A 17,112-nucleotide genomic window follows, 5' to 3' on the forward strand; every position below is an offset into this window, starting at 1 on the left:
CCAATGCGCAGGCGCGGGCGGGATCGCGCACTGCCGAGCAGAAGGAGGGGTCACGAACTCTGACCCCCCCCACAAATACACAAACCCAGAAAGGTCCCTCCCCCCTTATCTTTGATCCCCCTTCCCTTCAGCTTTTTCCAACTTCTCCTCCTGGAGCGCCCCTGACCCAGCAGCCGCCGCGGCAGGACTGTCGGGTCGGCGCCCGCCGCAAGAGTAGGGCGGCGGAGAGGCGCAGGTAAGAAGCGCTGGGTGGAGAGACGAGCGCCCGCGACGGGGGCGGGGGTACTCCTTCCTCCTAACTGCCAACCGACGCAGCCCTGGCGCCCCGGCACAGCCGGCGGGCTCCGGCCGCTGGGGCCGGTCCGTGTGGTGGTGCCGCGGCGGGTTGCTCGGCTTGGGCTGGGAGCGCGGAGAGCGGCCGGAGTGGCGGGCCGGACGCCTGAGGCACCGAGAGCGGCCGGGGCGGCGGGGCGCGGGACAGCCCGCGAGCGCCTCGGCGCGCACGGCCGCCTCTCCCGCGGCGCCTCTGACCTTTCACCTACAGGAAAAACTTCCGTCTCCGCGCCGCAGCCTCCCCAGCCCCAGGCGGCTGCGGCCCGGCCCGAGGGCGCACGGCGGGTACGGGCGGGACTGGGAGGAGCCTGGCCTTCTGCTCCGGGGCTGCGGGCCAGGCTTTATCCCCCTTCCCCGGGGCCGCTCGCTGATTCTCGTGCCTACACGGGACGGACAGAATGACGCCCTCCGCTTGCACTTTTCTTTTACCACAGACGGGGCGGGAGTAGCCGCTGTCTATTTATTGAGGAAAAAAAAATGGAATGGTCCAGGGTCCTCACTGCGCCGGGCACGTCCGAGCTTCCAGTAGCTCTTTTGTTTAGAAGCCCTTCCTCCAACTCAACAAATATACTTTTATAAAATACAAATGTTGCCAAGTTGTCCGATAACCTTCAATAAGTAGGTCAGCCTGTAAACAAGTAACTGGAACAGAAAAGCAAAAAGACTTGAAATTAAGGCCTTCAGGAATTTTGTGCCTCCACAAGTTGCAAATAAGCCTTCGTATTTGAGGCTGAGGCTGAGGTGGGAGGATGGCCTGAGCCCAGGAGTCCGAGGCTGCAGTGAGCTATGACGACTCCACTGCACACCGGTCTGGGCAACAGAGTGAGACTCCGTCTCAAAAAAGAATAATGATTCCTTTTTAATTTTCTTCAGAAAACATTCAAAATTGTGTGTTTCTCTTCCCTGTTACTGTATCCCTCCTTATGAGCCTCCTTGATTAAAGCTGGGAATAAAATAAAAGCTAATTTCATTCTTTTCGAACTCTGTCAGTAGTCCGTCCCCATCAAGAAGATTCTGTGTGTCAGTACAGCAGGGTCCTTAAACTCCCGTCTTTAAGTTTCGAATGTTGAGGATTGCAAGGCTGCCTTGCCCCTCACTCCTTGGGCCCTTTTACCATTTTTGTTTTGTTATGTTTATAGCATGTTTCTTTGCGGGGAACAAAGCAAAATTTTGAGAATTCTCTGGAAATTCTAGTTTGGAGATTATTTCAGACAGCTTAACTGTTTAGCTAAATTTGTCATTTACTGAAGAAATTTACAAGAAATCAGAAGGACCTTCATCCGATTGTGGCCAAAAGTAGACCTCTTGGTGTAGTATTTTATAAGAATAGAGTTTTTTCCCCTTTCTTTTGGAGATTTCCCCAACTAACAACAGAAATTTGGAGTCAGTAGTGATTTAAATTCTTTGAATAATCTAGTGGTGCTCAGTGGACTTTTGGCTGAAGAGTTCTGTGTATCAGGAGTAGAAATAAATTTAAGTGGTTGCCTAGCTCATGATAATTCCATCTGTAGTCATATCTATGCTAGGCTAGTCTCCACCTTTTGGGAAACAGACCTTCCAAAAATGGAAGCTGCCAATCATAACTCCCTTTCCTCTTGGCCCAACTATGGTGATTAATCCAAAACATGAACATATAATCTAAGCTGGGCCAATCAGAAAACATTACAAGGATTTTTAAATTGGAATTGGAGAAGACTACTTTTCCTTTTCTGATGCTTTACAACATTGAAAAAAGAAGCCGCATAAAAGCTGAGAATAGAAACAAGGAGATTCTTTTTTTGTTTTTTTTTTTTTTTGAGACAGAGTCCCACTCTGTCACCCTGGCTAGAGTGCCGTGGCGTCAGCCTAGCTCACAGCAACCTCAAACTCCTGGGCTCAAGCGATCCTCCTGCCTCAGCCTCCTGAGTAGCTGGGACTACATGCATGTGCCACCATGCCTGGCTAATTTATATATATATATATATATATATATATATATATATTTTTTTTTTTTAGTTGTCCAGCTAATTTCTTTCTATTTTTTAGTAGAGACGGGGTCTCGCATCTTGTTCAGGCTGGTCTTGAACTCCTGAGCTCAAACGATCCACCCGCCTTGGCCTCCCAGAGTGCTAGGATTACAGGCGTGAGCTACCACCCGGGGCCGAAACAGGGAGATTCTTGACAGCATCTGAGATCCCACCTCCAATTTTTCCCAAGGTCAGCTCTACCACTATCCTAGCAGTATATATTTTCTCCCCCAAGTATATATTATATTTATGGATAGTTTAGGAGGGGAAATAGGTAATGATCAAAATGGGATTATAGATTTGACTTTATATCACTGCATCTGTGCCTTCCTAGACTTGAATCTTAAGATAACTAGTTGGTTGACAGACACTCAATGGGCTTTATAAATAGGCTGTGGTAGATTGGGGTCACAATGGAAGATGTGTTTTGTTGGGGAGAGGTAAAAAAGGGAAAGGTTTTTTTAAATCTGCCTTTCTAGTCCGAATCTGTTCTGCAGAGTGCTCTCGTTACTGTTTTGCTCAACACAAATTGAGATGTACAGTATGTAAAGCAAATATTCTAAAAACTTTCCCTGAGTCTTCTGTTGCTGAACAGTTTGGATTATATGGCGGTATAATGCAATATAAGAGCTCTAGAGTACTGTAGTAGTGCAGAGGGTTTGTACAGAAAGAATTAGAAAATTGATGTGCTGGATTACAAATATGGAATCCACCAAATATATGTATGTATATATTTTTCTGAGGAAAGTGTACAGTTTTAGTCAGAATCTCTAAGGAGTCTGTAACTCCTAAAAAAGATTAAGAACCCACTGCAGTATCTGTCTCTTTTTTCCTAAACAGAAGAAAATCGGAATAGCTGGGAATTCGGTACTCAAGCAGTCCCCAAGGAACCTGTTTCATGGAAGACAGTTTTTCCAGGGGTAGAGGGGGAAGCTTAGGCGGTGATGCCAGCGACGGGGAGTGGCTGTACATACAGATGAAGCTTCACTTGCTTGCTCGCTGCTCACCTCCTGCTGCGTGCCCCCTTTTCCTGAGTTTCATGGAAGACAGTTTTGGGGTGGAGGCGGGCAGCCGCAGAGCTCTGTGGCCTGGTCCCTAACAGGCTGAGAACTGGGCCCAGGGGTTGAGGACCACAGCTCAAGAGTACCATTCAAGTCCATTGGCATTGTGTTACCTATAACATTGCTAATGACAGAGTACACAATTAAACATGAACCTATACATGCATATATACATACACACATATACATCACACATTATGCTCTGGTCTATTTGACTGAAATAATAGCTGATCTTGTAATAATTGTTAGCTCATAAAATTGTACTGATATTTGAATTCAGGCTTTCTTATTCGTGTGCTTTTAAGTCATCAAACGACGTATACAAATATTAATAGTTCATCTACCTAAGCTGTCATTATGAGGTAGGTTCTTAGAGTAGTGTGCTGATACACTGGTGTTGATTTTAGAATTTCTGGAAAAGATTTCTTAAAGTATTTTTTGTAATTTGTAATTATTTTTTGTGTTAATGGTTGTATTTAAGCAAAATTTAAAAGGAACAAAGACTTATTTGGTCAAAAATAAGTCTTCCTTCCATCCCTGTTCCCAGACTTCCAATTCCTTTCCTTGGAGGTAGTCATTGTAACCATTTTCTTAAATGTCCTTCCAGATACAGCTTTTCTTGTCCTTGGGTAGCCTTTTAAAGCTTTCTTCACATAGATCTTGCACATTTGTTACTGGGTCTATGCCTGAGGGTTATGGGCTGAATTGTGTCTGCCCCCTCCCCCCAAATTCATATGTTGAAGTGCTAACCTCCAGCACCTCAGAATTGACTATATTTGGAGATAAGGTGTTTAAAGACATAGCTGAGTTAAAATGAGGTCATTAGAGTGGACCATAATCCAAAATGACTGGTGTCCCCCAAAGAAGAGGAGATAGTGACACAGACACTCAGAGTGAAGACACAGGGAGAAAGACCCCATCTATGGACCAAGGAAAGAGATCTCAAAAAAAGCCAACCCTGCTGACATCTTGATCTCAAACTTCTAACCTCCAGAATTGTGATAAAATAAATTCCTGTTAAAGCCACCTGATCTATGGTGCTGTGTTATGGCAGCCCTAGCAAACCAGTACAGATTTTGGTACTAGGAAATTGGTTGCTAGTGTAAAATACCGAAATATTTAGAACTTGCTGATGTGTACAGCCCTGGAAGAGTTTTCAGGTGCATGCTTTAAAAAGCCTAGATTGCCTTGAAGAAGTATTAATGGAAATATGGCTATTACCAGTAATTCTGGTAAGGGTTCAGAACAAAGAGAGGAGAGCTATAGAGAAGGCTTCTGTCATCTTAGAGATATATCATCATGAACAGCAGATTGATAGAAATGTGAATATCAAAGGTGCTTCTGGTGAAGTCTCAGGAAATAAGGAATATGTTACTGGACACTGGAGGAAAGGTGGCAGGGAAATTGATTGAATTATGTTCTAGTAATTTATAGGGGGTAGAACTTGTAAGGGATGAACTAGAATATCTAGTTAAGGGGATTGTTTCTAAGCATACTGTTGAAGGCACAGTCTGGTTTCTTCTTGCTGTTTATAGTAAAATGTGAGAGGAGAGAGAAAAGTTGAAGAAGGAATTGTTAAGGAAAATGGAGCCAGAGGTTGAAGATTTGGAAAATTCTTAGCCCATTCATATTGCAAAAAATGAGGCGGCTCATTCTGGAGAGACTACCAAGGATATAACTGGACAATCATCTCTAAAGAGATTATGTTAATAGATGTATGACTTATGGATACAATCAGCCATCTCGTTAGAAGCCAGGAAAAATCGAAGGACTCTCTTGTCTTTTGGCTTAGACCTCCATGAATTGCATGGGAGGCCAGGGAGGTTATTCCAACCGGAATGTTGCCAAGCTTCTACTGAAGGAGACAGAGATGGGATGAAATAAAGGAAGGCTGTTGGACTTGTGGGATTTTGCAGGATGGGGCAGTAGAACTATCCAGCTACGAACTTTGTCCTTCAAGAACAGAGAAGAATGACTCCAAAGGTGGATCAGAGGTCAGCCAGGCTGTAACAGTCACCATAGGTTCAAAGGGCACAGGACCCCAGGGAGCAAAGCTGTCTCTTCCTCTGTTGGTTTCAGAGAGATTAGGGCCACCCCATTTCAGTCTAGTGAGAGATAATTGAATAATCAAGCTAAATATTGAGTATTGCTTTTAGCACAATTAATTGATGAATTTAAAATTTTTAAGTCACTAAAAGAAAATTCACATAATTTGGTTATTATTATAATTATAGAATATTAGTGAATATATGATATAAACAATATAAAGTGACAGATAAAATTTTGTATTCTTCACTGCATGATGTAGAGAAAAAGCAAAATTCAAAGTCAGTCCATTAATCTTACAGGCTCTCAAATTCATTTGGAGACAGTTATGCATTAAATTCAAATTAACCTGAATATTTATATAAGAGATTACCACTAATGAAGAAAAATCACAAAATTCTAGAGAAATCTTTTAATGGATGTGATTTTTTTCTTTTTAGTTTTTTATAGAATATTGATAAAAGAGTGTGTTAAATGGCTGCAGTGATGAGTTTGTTCACAGATAGGGTTGCCCTTATTTAAATTAATAAACTACAACTCCTTTTCTATATCAGAGTTCTGTTTAGGCTTCAGTATATTTGAAAAGGAAATTGCTAGGTGTTGAATAGTTTTGTTAATAGACATTTTCAGAGTATACAAAAGCAGAGACAATAGTTTCATAAACCCATATATATAAACTTCACCGGGTGACTGTGTCCAACAATTGTCAGTATTTGACCAATTGTGTTATATTTTGTCTAATCTCTCCCAATCCTACCCACCCCAACTGGATTGTTTCAAAGCAAGTCCTAAACATCATATAATTTTACTTGTAAATTCTTCATTAAATATGTTTTTATGAGTATAATTATTAAAAAGCTTTTTTTTTATTTTTGGCAGGACATTTCAGCTTTTAGATCATGGCAACCATAGAAGAAATTGCACATCAAATTATTGAGCAACAAATGGGAGAGGTAGGTCTACTTTACAGTTCATTCACTGACTCACCAAACTTCTATTATTTACAATAAATGTATATGCTAAGTTCTGGAGATGCAGATATAAAAGATATCCGCTAAGATAGCTTTTCAAGTTAGTGAAAGATAGTTGAATAATCAAGAGTTGCAACAGAATGTGGTAAGTGCTATGATAGATGATTGTATAGGGTGAAGAAAAGAAGAAAAACAGCCAATGAAGCATTGTAGAGTGGGTAGGGACCTGACCAGGGAATATATTTTCGAGGATACAAAATCTGAGGCCAGTTTTGATGGACCAGTAAGAGTTAGTTTATGTCAGTACAGCCCTATTCCTTAGGAAAAGGTACCATAATCTAGAGTTTCTCAAAGTATCGTCTAGGGACTCTTTCAGAGAGTCATCAAGGTCAAAACTGTTTTCATAATAATACTAAACTATTATTTATCTTTTCACTATTATTCTCTCACAAGTATATAGTAGAATTTTCCACAAGCTATATGACATGTGATGATATATGATGAAATCTGTCATTATTTAAAGGTATACATAACTCAGTGAACCACTGTTTTCCAAATGACCAGTGCATATTACAAAATCATGCGTAAGAAAAGGATCCATTCAAATTGCAGGATAGACCAACAGATTTTAATATAGTTTCTGATCCCACATTGCAACTAACCTTTAAAAAGCTACCACTTGTTGAATTTTGGTGTAGTATCAAAGAACAATTTCCACAGTGTGAAAAGGCTGTTAAAATACCCTTCCCCCTCTCAACCAATAAATGTGAGGCTGGATTTTCTTTATGTAATTTAATCAAAACAACATATTCGAACAGATTAAATGAAGAGGCAGATACAAGAGTCCAGCTTCTGTTAAACCAGACATTAGCTCCATCCCAGCAGATGGCAGTTCTGTCCTCCCCGTTGTTCAGGCCAAAGTTTTGTAGTCATCTTTGTTTCTTCTTTCCTCATATTCCACTCCAGTTCATCAGCACATCCTGTCACCTCTCTCTTCCAAAAAAATCCCAAATTTGATCATTTTTCACCCCCAGTATGGCTACTACTCTGTTCCTGGCCAGTATCTCTCCCCATATGTAATAACCAGATACTAACAATTTGCAATGTCATCCTTTCTGATCTCCCTTAATTCTACTCTTTAACATTCACATCTGTTCTTCACACTAAATCCAGAGTGATCCTTTTTTAAAAAAAGAAGATCCTGCCACTCCTCTGCTCCAAACCCCCCAGTGACTCTCCAGTTTACACAGTAGGAAACCTAGACTTGCGGGCCTAAAAGTCCTATAAGATCTGGCCCCAGGTGTCGCTCAGATCCCATCTCCTACCGTAGTTCCTGTCTTCCACTCTGTTTCACTCCATGGCTGGGCTTTGTGCCTCAGTTTTCTCAGACACACTCCCTCCTTCGCGAGGGATACCTTACCTGTTTTATTTCCTTTCCTGGGCTGCCCTTCCCTCTACGTGGTCCTAGACTTTGGTGTGTTTCTTCACTCAGGTCTGTGCAAAAATAGTCATCTCCTTAGAGCTTCCTTCACTGTCCTCATTCTGTCAGTGTCTCACTTTACCTTGCCTTGATTTTCTTCATAGCACTTAGTACCACCTGACAATATTATTATTTGCTTATTTATTATTTGTCTTTCCCCGCTAAAATAAAAGCATCATGAGGGCAACAGTTTTTTTTGGTTCACCACCACATCCCAGGATGCAGAACAGCAAGTAGAATGCAAATATACATAAGCATATTTAGACAAACAAAATATATGTTTGTCTAAATGAATGGTGGGAGGGAAGTGGGGGAAAGAATCAAAATAGGTCAAAATGTTCCTACTATCATACCTTAATTATTTGCACATTTGTTTATTTCTGTAGGGTAGAATTTTATGGAAGTAGAATTGCTAGTTTAAAAAGGGTGTATGTGAGTGTGTGTGTATTATAGTGAACATATGTATATGTAATGGTGTGATTTCCTAGGTTGGAAGAAAATTGTGTCATTAGAGAAAAAAGATTGAGTTAAATTGATTATTAATTTGACATGGTTGTGTTAGATTGTTACAGAGCAGCAAACTGGGCAGAAAATCCAGATTGTGACAGCACTTGACCATAATACACAAGGCAAGCAGTTCATTCTGACAAATCATGATGCCTCTACTCCAAGCAAAGTCATTCTGGCCAGGCAAGATTCCACTGCAGGAAAAGTTTTCCTCACAACTCCAGATGCAGCAGGTGTCAACCAGCTATTTTTTACCACTCCTGATTTGTCTGCACAACACCTCCAGGTAAATAACTATAGAAATGTCTTTTCATCTTACACTTGGAAAAAAGTAAAATACATATTGTAAGTCTTGCCATTAAGACTTTAGATATATGCATATTTGGTAGGAAAAAAAAAATCTTGTGTAAAGTTATATGAAGTGCAGAGTATCTATGGTGACAGCCCTCTCCTTTGGGCCACTATACTTTTGCCTCACAGTCCTCACACTCACATTAGTAGGTTCTTTGCATACGTTAGGATCCATTCTGGCTAGTGTGGCCAGAAAGGGATTTAATAAAGGATATAGAGAGCTCACAGAACTGTTTTCTTTTGGGGGGGGGGGTTGTTTTTTTTTTTTTCTGAGACAGAGTCTCACTCTGTTGCCCAGGCTAGATTGCCGTGGCATCAGCCTAGCTCATAGCAACCTCAGACCCCAGGGCTCAAGCGATCCTCCTGCCTCAGTCTTCCAAGTAGCTGGAACTACAGGTGCACACCACCACTCCTGGCTAATTTTTTAATAGACTTGATTTTTTAGAACAGTCTTAAATTTGCAAAAAAGTTTAACAGATGGTACAGAGTTCCCATATTATCCCCCCAACACACAGTTTCCTCTATTAACATTTTATGTTAGTATGATATATTTATTAAAATTAGTAAACAATATTAATACATTATTAACTAAAGTTCACTGGCTTTTAGGCTTTCCTCAGTTTTTACCTAGTGTCTTTTTTGTTCCAGGATACCATGTTGCATTTACTTGTCATGTCTCCATAGGGTACTCATGGCTAGGACAGTTTCTCAGACTTTTGCTTTTTTTTCAATGACCTTGACAGTTTTGAGAAGTACTGGTCAGGTATATTGTAGAATACCCCACTACTGGACTTTCATGTTTTGCTCATGATTGGACAGAGCTTATGGGTTTTGGGGAGGAAGATTACATAGGTTAAGTGCTACTTTATCACATCGTATAAAAGGTACTTAATTTCAACATGATTTATGGCTGGTAAGGTTCACTTTGATCACCTGGCTGAAGTGGTTTGGTATTTGTCAGGTTTCTCCATTGTAAAGTTACTTCCTTTAAAAAAAGATTCTCTGCCTGACAAAGACAAGGCAAAAAAAAAAGAAATCTCTGTTTTAAAGATGATATTGGTACTTTGCCTACTTTATGGATCACTTCTAAAAGCAATGAAAGGTGAAACAGGTAGAGGTTAGAATTCCCCAGGGCCAAGAAGATTTCATTTTGGATCTAATGACCAAAGATGGGATGTGGGCAAACTCCCTTAACCTCTCAATATCTCTTCTACCCTTAAGAATGATAGCAGATAAAAGATTAGCACCATTTGCAGTAGGTATTCTATTAAAGAAAAGAGTGATACTTGTCATAGATGCTTTCAAAGATCATCAAATATCAGAAGTTTTTGTTTTGTTTAAATACTTATTGAAGATGGATTTTTGTGGTTATATAAGAAGGAATGATGTTACGTGTCAAATAGTACAGGACAGTCATTTTAAGAACCATTTAAAGTTCTTAAAATCAGAATTTCTCCTGAAGGCATTCACAACCTAAGTGAAAAAAAGAGTAAAAGTAGAGGACTACTTTTTTGTTTTAAAGCAGGGTTAAAGTGTTTACTAAATACCATATTACATTTTTAATTTTTATTTGTTTATTTATTTATTTTTTTAGAGACTTGCTCTATCGCCCAAGCTGTAGTGCAGTGGCGCAATCATAGCTCACTGCAGCTTCCAACTCCTGGGGTCAAGTGATCCTCTTGCCTCAGCCTCCTGGGTAGCTGGGAATTACAGGTGCACAACCACACCTGGCTAATTTTTTAACTTTTTTTTGTAGAGATGGGTTCTGGCCATGTTGCCCAGGCTGGTCTCATATCATATTTTTTTAGATTGAATTGATGATTTATTCACATTTCAAAAGAATGAAAGAAAATGATGAAAAGGTTGAAAGATAAATCTAAAAGAAGAAATTCTAGTATTCCTTTGCAAATATCCTATTAGCTGTGCCTAGTGATGAGCTCTTTATATAATTTCTTTTCTTTTTCTTTTTTTTTTTTGAGACAGAGTCTTACTCTGTTGCCCAGGCTAGAGTAAGTGCCCGTGGCATCAGCCTAATTCACAGCAACCTCAAACTCCTGGGCTCAAGCAATCCTCCTGCCTCAGCCTCCCGAGTAGCTGGGACTACAGGCATGCACCACCATGCCCGGCTAATTTTTTCTATACATATTTTTAGTTGTCCAGCTAATTACTTTCTTTTTTTTTTTTTTTTTAGTAGAGACAGGGTCTCACTCTAGCTCAGGCTGCTCTCGAACTCCTGAGCTCAAACGATCTTCCTGCCTCGGCCTCCCAGAGCGCTAGGATTACAGGCGTGAGCCACCAGGCCCGGCCAAGCTCTTTATATAATTTAAGAGGCTTAATAATTTGCTTAAAGCCATCCCCCCTAGCCCCATTTCTAGTCCCTGATATGCTATCCTTTATCAGACTCCAAAATGCATGCTCTTAATCTACTTCTAACCTAGATCTTATTAATGAAAAATTTATACCTTTGTATAGCAGTTATATTTTCATAATTATTATTAGTTATTCAACAAAATTCATTTACAGCGCCTTTCCTGTTTAAAAAGTTCAGAGTTATCTTTTTATGCTATTATAAGCTTATTTTGTCATGTCATTCCATGTGGAAAGGTTCTGAGCTCTTTAAAGACAAATTTTATCTTAGGACTGATAACTGCTGCAATAATTTGACATGTTCCATATGACTGATATTTAGTGTTTAATGGGTAAAATGCATTAAAAATATTCAGGTATTGGTGTGTTGAACAATTTGGTTACTTTAATGGAATTGTTATAGAACAAATTACAAGATATTCTTAATGTCTTTGTTTCTTATAACATTGAAATTTTCACCTATGTATAAAGAAAATTATAACTAGTTTAATTGATATATATATATAGTCATAGAGTTCGAAGTTTAAGAGTAACTTGTGAAAAAGAAAGTAAAAAAGGAAGACTGACTGTTCTTTAATTTTTTGACAGAATGAGAGTGTTATTGAGTAACAATTTTTTTTTTTTAAGCTCTTAACAGATAATTCTTCCACAGACCAGGGACCAAATAAGGTTTTTGATCTTTGTGTCGTATGTGGAGACAAAGCATCAGGTAAAGTTAAAAATAACCTCCTGTATGTGTTGTTTTGTTAAAATAGCTACCACGGTATTATGTTTCTTCTAAAAGTAAAAAAAAAATAAAGGAGCATGTGATTTTTATGGTTCATATTTGTAGCCTATGAAATTTAATTTTTCCCCAAAGTTTTTTTTTTTTTTTAATTTTTTTTTTATTTTAGCATATTACGGAGGTAGAAATGTTTAGGTTACATATATTGTCTTTGCCTCACCCGAGTAAGAGCTTCAAGCATGTCCATCCCCCAGATGGTGCGCAACACACCCATTATGTGTGAATATACCCATCCCCTCCTCCCCGCTCCCACCTGCCTGACACCCTATGAATGTTACTACTAAATGTGCACTTAAGTGTTGATCAGTTAATACCAATTTGATGGTGAGTACATGTGGTGGTGCTTTTTCCCTTCTTGGGATATTTCACTTAGTAGAATGGGTTCCAGCTCTATCCAGGATAATACAAGAGGTGCTATGTCACCATTGTTTTTTGTGGCTGAGTAGAACTCCATGGTATAGATATGCCACATTTTATTAATCCACTCATGTACTGATGGGCACTTGGGTTCCTAAAGTTTTTTAATCACCTTTTTTTTTTTACTTCAGTTTAATTTGATTTGTGTAATGACATAAAATGCATATTTCAATGGATTATAAAAGTTTCACTTGTTGAAAGTAACCATGTAGAAAAACTTCTGAATATGAAAACTAGAAAATTTGACAAAGCATTTAAAAATGACTTGTGATTCTTAATATATTCTGTTCCAGAATACAGCGTAATTTGAGTTATTGAGGTTAAGAGAGAAAACTCTGATTAACCTTTTTTTAATTCTCTTCATAACTGAGCAGGCTATTCTCAAAGCCTGTTTCTACTAGTGTTCAGGGTTAAGTCATTTTATTTCTGTCCTTTGTTACTTCATGCCAGAAATACATGTCTGCTCATGTACATTCAGAAATGCCAGTGGGATATAGTTTAAGGGCCCAGTTTGTTTCTGTTAATCTTTTCCAAAGCTTTATTACAAAAACTCCATTAGAGGTTTTTCTAGAGTGTGTTCGATTCTTTAATAGGTATGCAAAAGAAATTGTTTGTGAATAACAGGTTAATCAAAGTATAAAAGATTTCTTCAAAAATTTCAAAAGTGAAACTTACAGTGAGGAGGTATTTTTATATTTCACATACTAGCTGACATCCCTTTTTCTGGAGCATAGTTTTCAGGTTAAAATGTCTGTAATACGATATTCAACAAAACTAAAATTTGTAAGTGATCTCAGAAGTAAAAATAGTTTTTATGTTAAATAATGGAATTATGGATGATTTAGTTCTCTTTTCCAAATTTTCTATACCATTGTTAAGCTTACCTTACAAAATTAAAAATATTTCATATTATTTTATCAGAGAATATAGTTGTTTCATTTTCTGTTTAATAACTCCTAAAAATGTTTTTTGTGTCAAAAACTCAAAAAATCTGTTTCATCTCATACATTGTTGTTTAAAGGGAAGAAACGGATTTATTTCGTTTTTGTTCTAAAATAATATGACTTCTGTATTTTCTTAAACATTTTATCTCTAGGACGTCATTATGGAGCAGTAACTTGTGAAGGCTGCAAAGGATTTTTTAAAAGAAGTATCCGAAAAAATTTAGTGTATTCATGTCGAGGATCAAAGGACTGTATTATTAATAAACACCATCGAAACCGCTGTCAATACTGCAGGTTACAGAGATGTATTGCGTTTGGAATGAAACAAGACTGTATGTATTAGCTCTAAAGGATTCTGGCAGACTAGAAGTGTATTCAAAGTAATACATTAAAATATGTGAAATACATGCTTTTTAATTTACAGTTTTTGAACTAAAAATATAACAATACATATGTATGTATGTTTTATTTATTCAACAAGTATTTATCGAATGGCTAATGTAGCATGCATGTATTGTAGTTTGACCTGGCAAAAGCCTAACTTGATACTGGTTTACTTTTTGATTAAACTACTAAAACGTGATTAGTAAAATAATGATAATGGCAAATATTGATTGAGCTGTCACTATGCCAGGCACTGTGCTTAGCATCTGTATTAACTTATTCTCTCAGCAATTCTCTGCAGTAGGTACTGTTGCTATCCATTTTACAGTTGAGTAAACAGAGATTGAGAAATTTGTTCTAGGTCTAACTAATAAGTGGTAGAACTTAGCTTTTGAATTCTAGCCTTTTAAGAAAATGTACATTTAACTACACTACACTATTTCCTAAGTATAATGAAATAAAATTCCTATAAAACATATTACTTATATTTTTTAAACAAAGATGAAGCAGTTGAATCACATCTCATTCTCTCTGCCCCTAGTTAAAAAAAAAATCTATCTTAGGCCTTTTTGTGTTTGTCACTATTATTTTCAACTGATTAAATTTCATTTCATTTTTAATCTCTCATATAGATTCGTGACTCGTAACTTCAGTTCTTCCTTCTTGATAGTGAGCTTTTAAGAAATGAAGAATCCCTCTACATATATACCACAGGTGCAGGGGAGTGAGGAGAGAAAAGAGAACGAGAGATGCAAAGTTGCCAGTTTTACTAATCTGAAGCAACTTTGTTCAACTTGCACATAATTTCTAATTATTATTTTCAGAGTTTAGTATGGTAACCATGTCTCATTAGCAGCATTGCTAGGGTTTACATTTATAATTGCTTATAAATTTTGTATTGTCGTATAATAGTTTAACATATTTTTGTAGCTGTTCAGTGTGAAAGAAAACCCATTGAAGTGTCACGAGAAAAATCTTCCAACTGTGCTGCTTCAACAGAAAAAATCTACATCCGAAAAGACCTTCGTAGCCCGTTAGCTGCAACTCCAACTTTTGTAACAGATAGTGAAACTGCAAGGTATAGTAAAACAGACATTAAGTACCTGGTCATTTGTTTTTCCTCCCAATGAAACTAATGCTAAAATATGTATTTATTTGTTACAGATCAACAGGACTGTTAGATTCAGGAATGTTTGTGAATATTCATCCATCTGGAATAAAAACTGAGTCAACTGTGTTGGTGACACCAGATAAGGTGTGTTTAGTATAATTTAGAGTGTAAATTTTTTTAAAGCTTTTAATAATGTTTGATTTTCGTTATCTCTTTCATCACTTTGGTCAACTGATTTGGTCTTAAATATTCCCCATTACAAATTTCTGTTTTTTAAAAACATAAATTATCAACTATTTGATAAAAACGTTCATTATTTCACTAGGAAAATTAAAGCTTCAACATAAAAACACCAAACACTTAAAATTCTTCTGGTTTCTTTTGATTCATCTTGAAATAAAAGTCCTCAGTAAAAGAAATTTATAATAAGTGCAAAATTCTTAATACTACTTTTATGTTCCCCTACAGATTTGTTAGTACCTAAGTACTTAAAATATTTCGACAAAGGAAAAATTCTTAGCACACCTCAGTCAAAACATCTACTTGAGTCAAGAATAGACATAGGATTGCAAGAGCTCTTCCAGTATGCAAGAGCTGTCCAGAAAGTATCCAGCCAGGTAACTGTTCTTGTTACATTAACAGTGGCTGGATACTTTCCAGACCGCCCTGGTATATTCAAGTCATCCAGGTTCTCTTAGAGATCGGAGCAGCTCTTTGTTAGACAAGGGGTCTAAAGGAAAAAAGGTTTGTGTATTTAGATTGAACATGTAGAGTGTCTGTGCTTTTCAGAAACCCCTTACGAGAACAAGAAGCAAAAATTTCTCATGAAAACTCGTACCTGAAAACAGATTTTTAGGGAGCCTGTGATCAGGGTTTCTTTCAGCCTGTAATGGGATCTGGTTTTATATAGCCTATACGATTATTTATCCTATTTATTGCCAGATTTGTTATATATTTGTTGCTTGTTGCTTTAAGGCAATCTAAACACTTGAGCTGCAAAATCAAATTGCATATGCCACTTACTAGCCACATGATGTTAAGCAAGTGCCTCACTTTCCTCATCTGTGTAATGGGAATAATAAGAGTGTCTACACTCTAAGGCTTTCACATGTAATTATTAAGTGAGGCAATTTGGCCTCTTACCATGTATTTTGGGAATTATAGGAGTTTACTTAGCCTTGTCTATGTGATTCATGGTTAGAGTGGTAATTGGAATTTCACTGACATATTAACTCCTTTAGGAAAGAAAGGGAACTAAGTTTTGTTGAGAAACTACTATTTTCCTCGACACGGCTTTCATGTATGTCTCTATATTAAATTGTTATAACAACCTTGTGTGTTAAGTTTCTCTGACAAATGGCCAAAAACTGCAAAGTCACTAGATGAGATTTTTCTATGTTGCCTAAGTCTTCAGTGGCAAAAAGTTAAAAATCTAGTTAGACATGTTGCTAAATGGAAGAAAATATATAAACTTCTAAGTTTTAGTTGAAGACACTTAAAAATTGTAACTACTGTGCCATTTGTTCCTGTGTAAGAAGGCTATTTGGAGCAGTGGCTTTTGCAGTCAGCCAGTCCAACTGCCACCATTTACTATCTAAGTGTGTTGGGTTATTCTCCTGGTTGGTGATAATAGGATGATTTCTATTAAACAGCATTGTTAAGAATACTTAACAAAATCAGTTTCACATAAACTAAAAAATTGTTTTTAACATATGAAATAACAAGGAAACATACATATTATTTTAGGATTAAGAAAACTAAAAATAAAAACCGTAAAGTATTAATAGACTAGTTGCACTTGCTACGCCTGTAACCGTAGCCTGTGGGAGGATCACTTGAGTTCAGGAGTTTGAGACCAGCAATAGCAAGAGCAAGACCTTGTCTCTACAAAAAAATAGAAAAAATTTGTCAGGCATGGTGGCGCACACCTGTAGTCCCAGCTACTCGGGAGGCTGAGGCAGGAGATTGCTTGAGCCCAGAAGTCTGAGGCTGCTGTGAGCTGTGCTGATGCCACCACATTCTAGCTTGGGCAACAGAGAAAGACTCTTATCTCGAAAAAAAAAAAAAATTAATAGAAAAAAATGTCACTAAGGGATTGTGTCCATAGGACATAGAAGGCAACTTGAAGGTCCACTCAATAGGTTAGGATGGGAAAACATTAAGAAAAGAGTTAATAAATTATTAAATAAAATCAAATATGTAAAACATCAAATATATAAAAATGTATGCATTTAAAATGATAGAAAAACCAGATCTGTTATCATTAGAGGTTGCTAGGGTATCAGCTTGCTCTGAAAATTGATAACTAAATGGAAGAAAAATCAAGCACTCATCTGCCTTTCCTGTACAC

At 37.8% G+C, this 17,112-nt stretch overlaps 1 protein-coding gene across 2 annotated transcripts in view; it reads left to right on the plus strand.

Moving 5' to 3' along the window:
* Positions 1-17,112, plus strand: part of NR2C1 (nuclear receptor subfamily 2 group C member 1) — a 40,464-nt gene continuing 23,352 nt past the window's right edge. Inside the window, exons 1-7 of one of the 2 annotated variants that reach the window (XM_045553219.1) lie at positions 1-235; positions 6,326-6,399; positions 8,460-8,690; positions 11,750-11,831; positions 13,420-13,599; positions 14,582-14,729; positions 14,816-14,906. In XM_045553219.1, the coding sequence (XP_045409175.1) occupies positions 6,346-6,399; positions 8,460-8,690; positions 11,750-11,831; positions 13,420-13,599; positions 14,582-14,729; positions 14,816-14,906 (786 nt within the window). In that variant the 5' untranslated portion in view covers positions 1-235; positions 6,326-6,345. Of the gene's footprint in view, positions 236-2,410; positions 2,530-6,325; positions 6,400-8,459; positions 8,691-11,749; positions 11,832-13,419; positions 13,600-14,581; positions 14,730-14,815; positions 14,907-17,112 lie in introns of those variants that run through there. The other variant, XM_045553221.1, reaches the window with a different exon arrangement.

Source organism: Lemur catta, chromosome 6, assembly GCF_020740605.2.
Source record: "Lemur catta isolate mLemCat1 chromosome 6, mLemCat1.pri, whole genome shotgun sequence".
NCBI lineage: Eukaryota > Metazoa > Chordata > Mammalia > Primates > Lemuridae > Lemur > Lemur catta.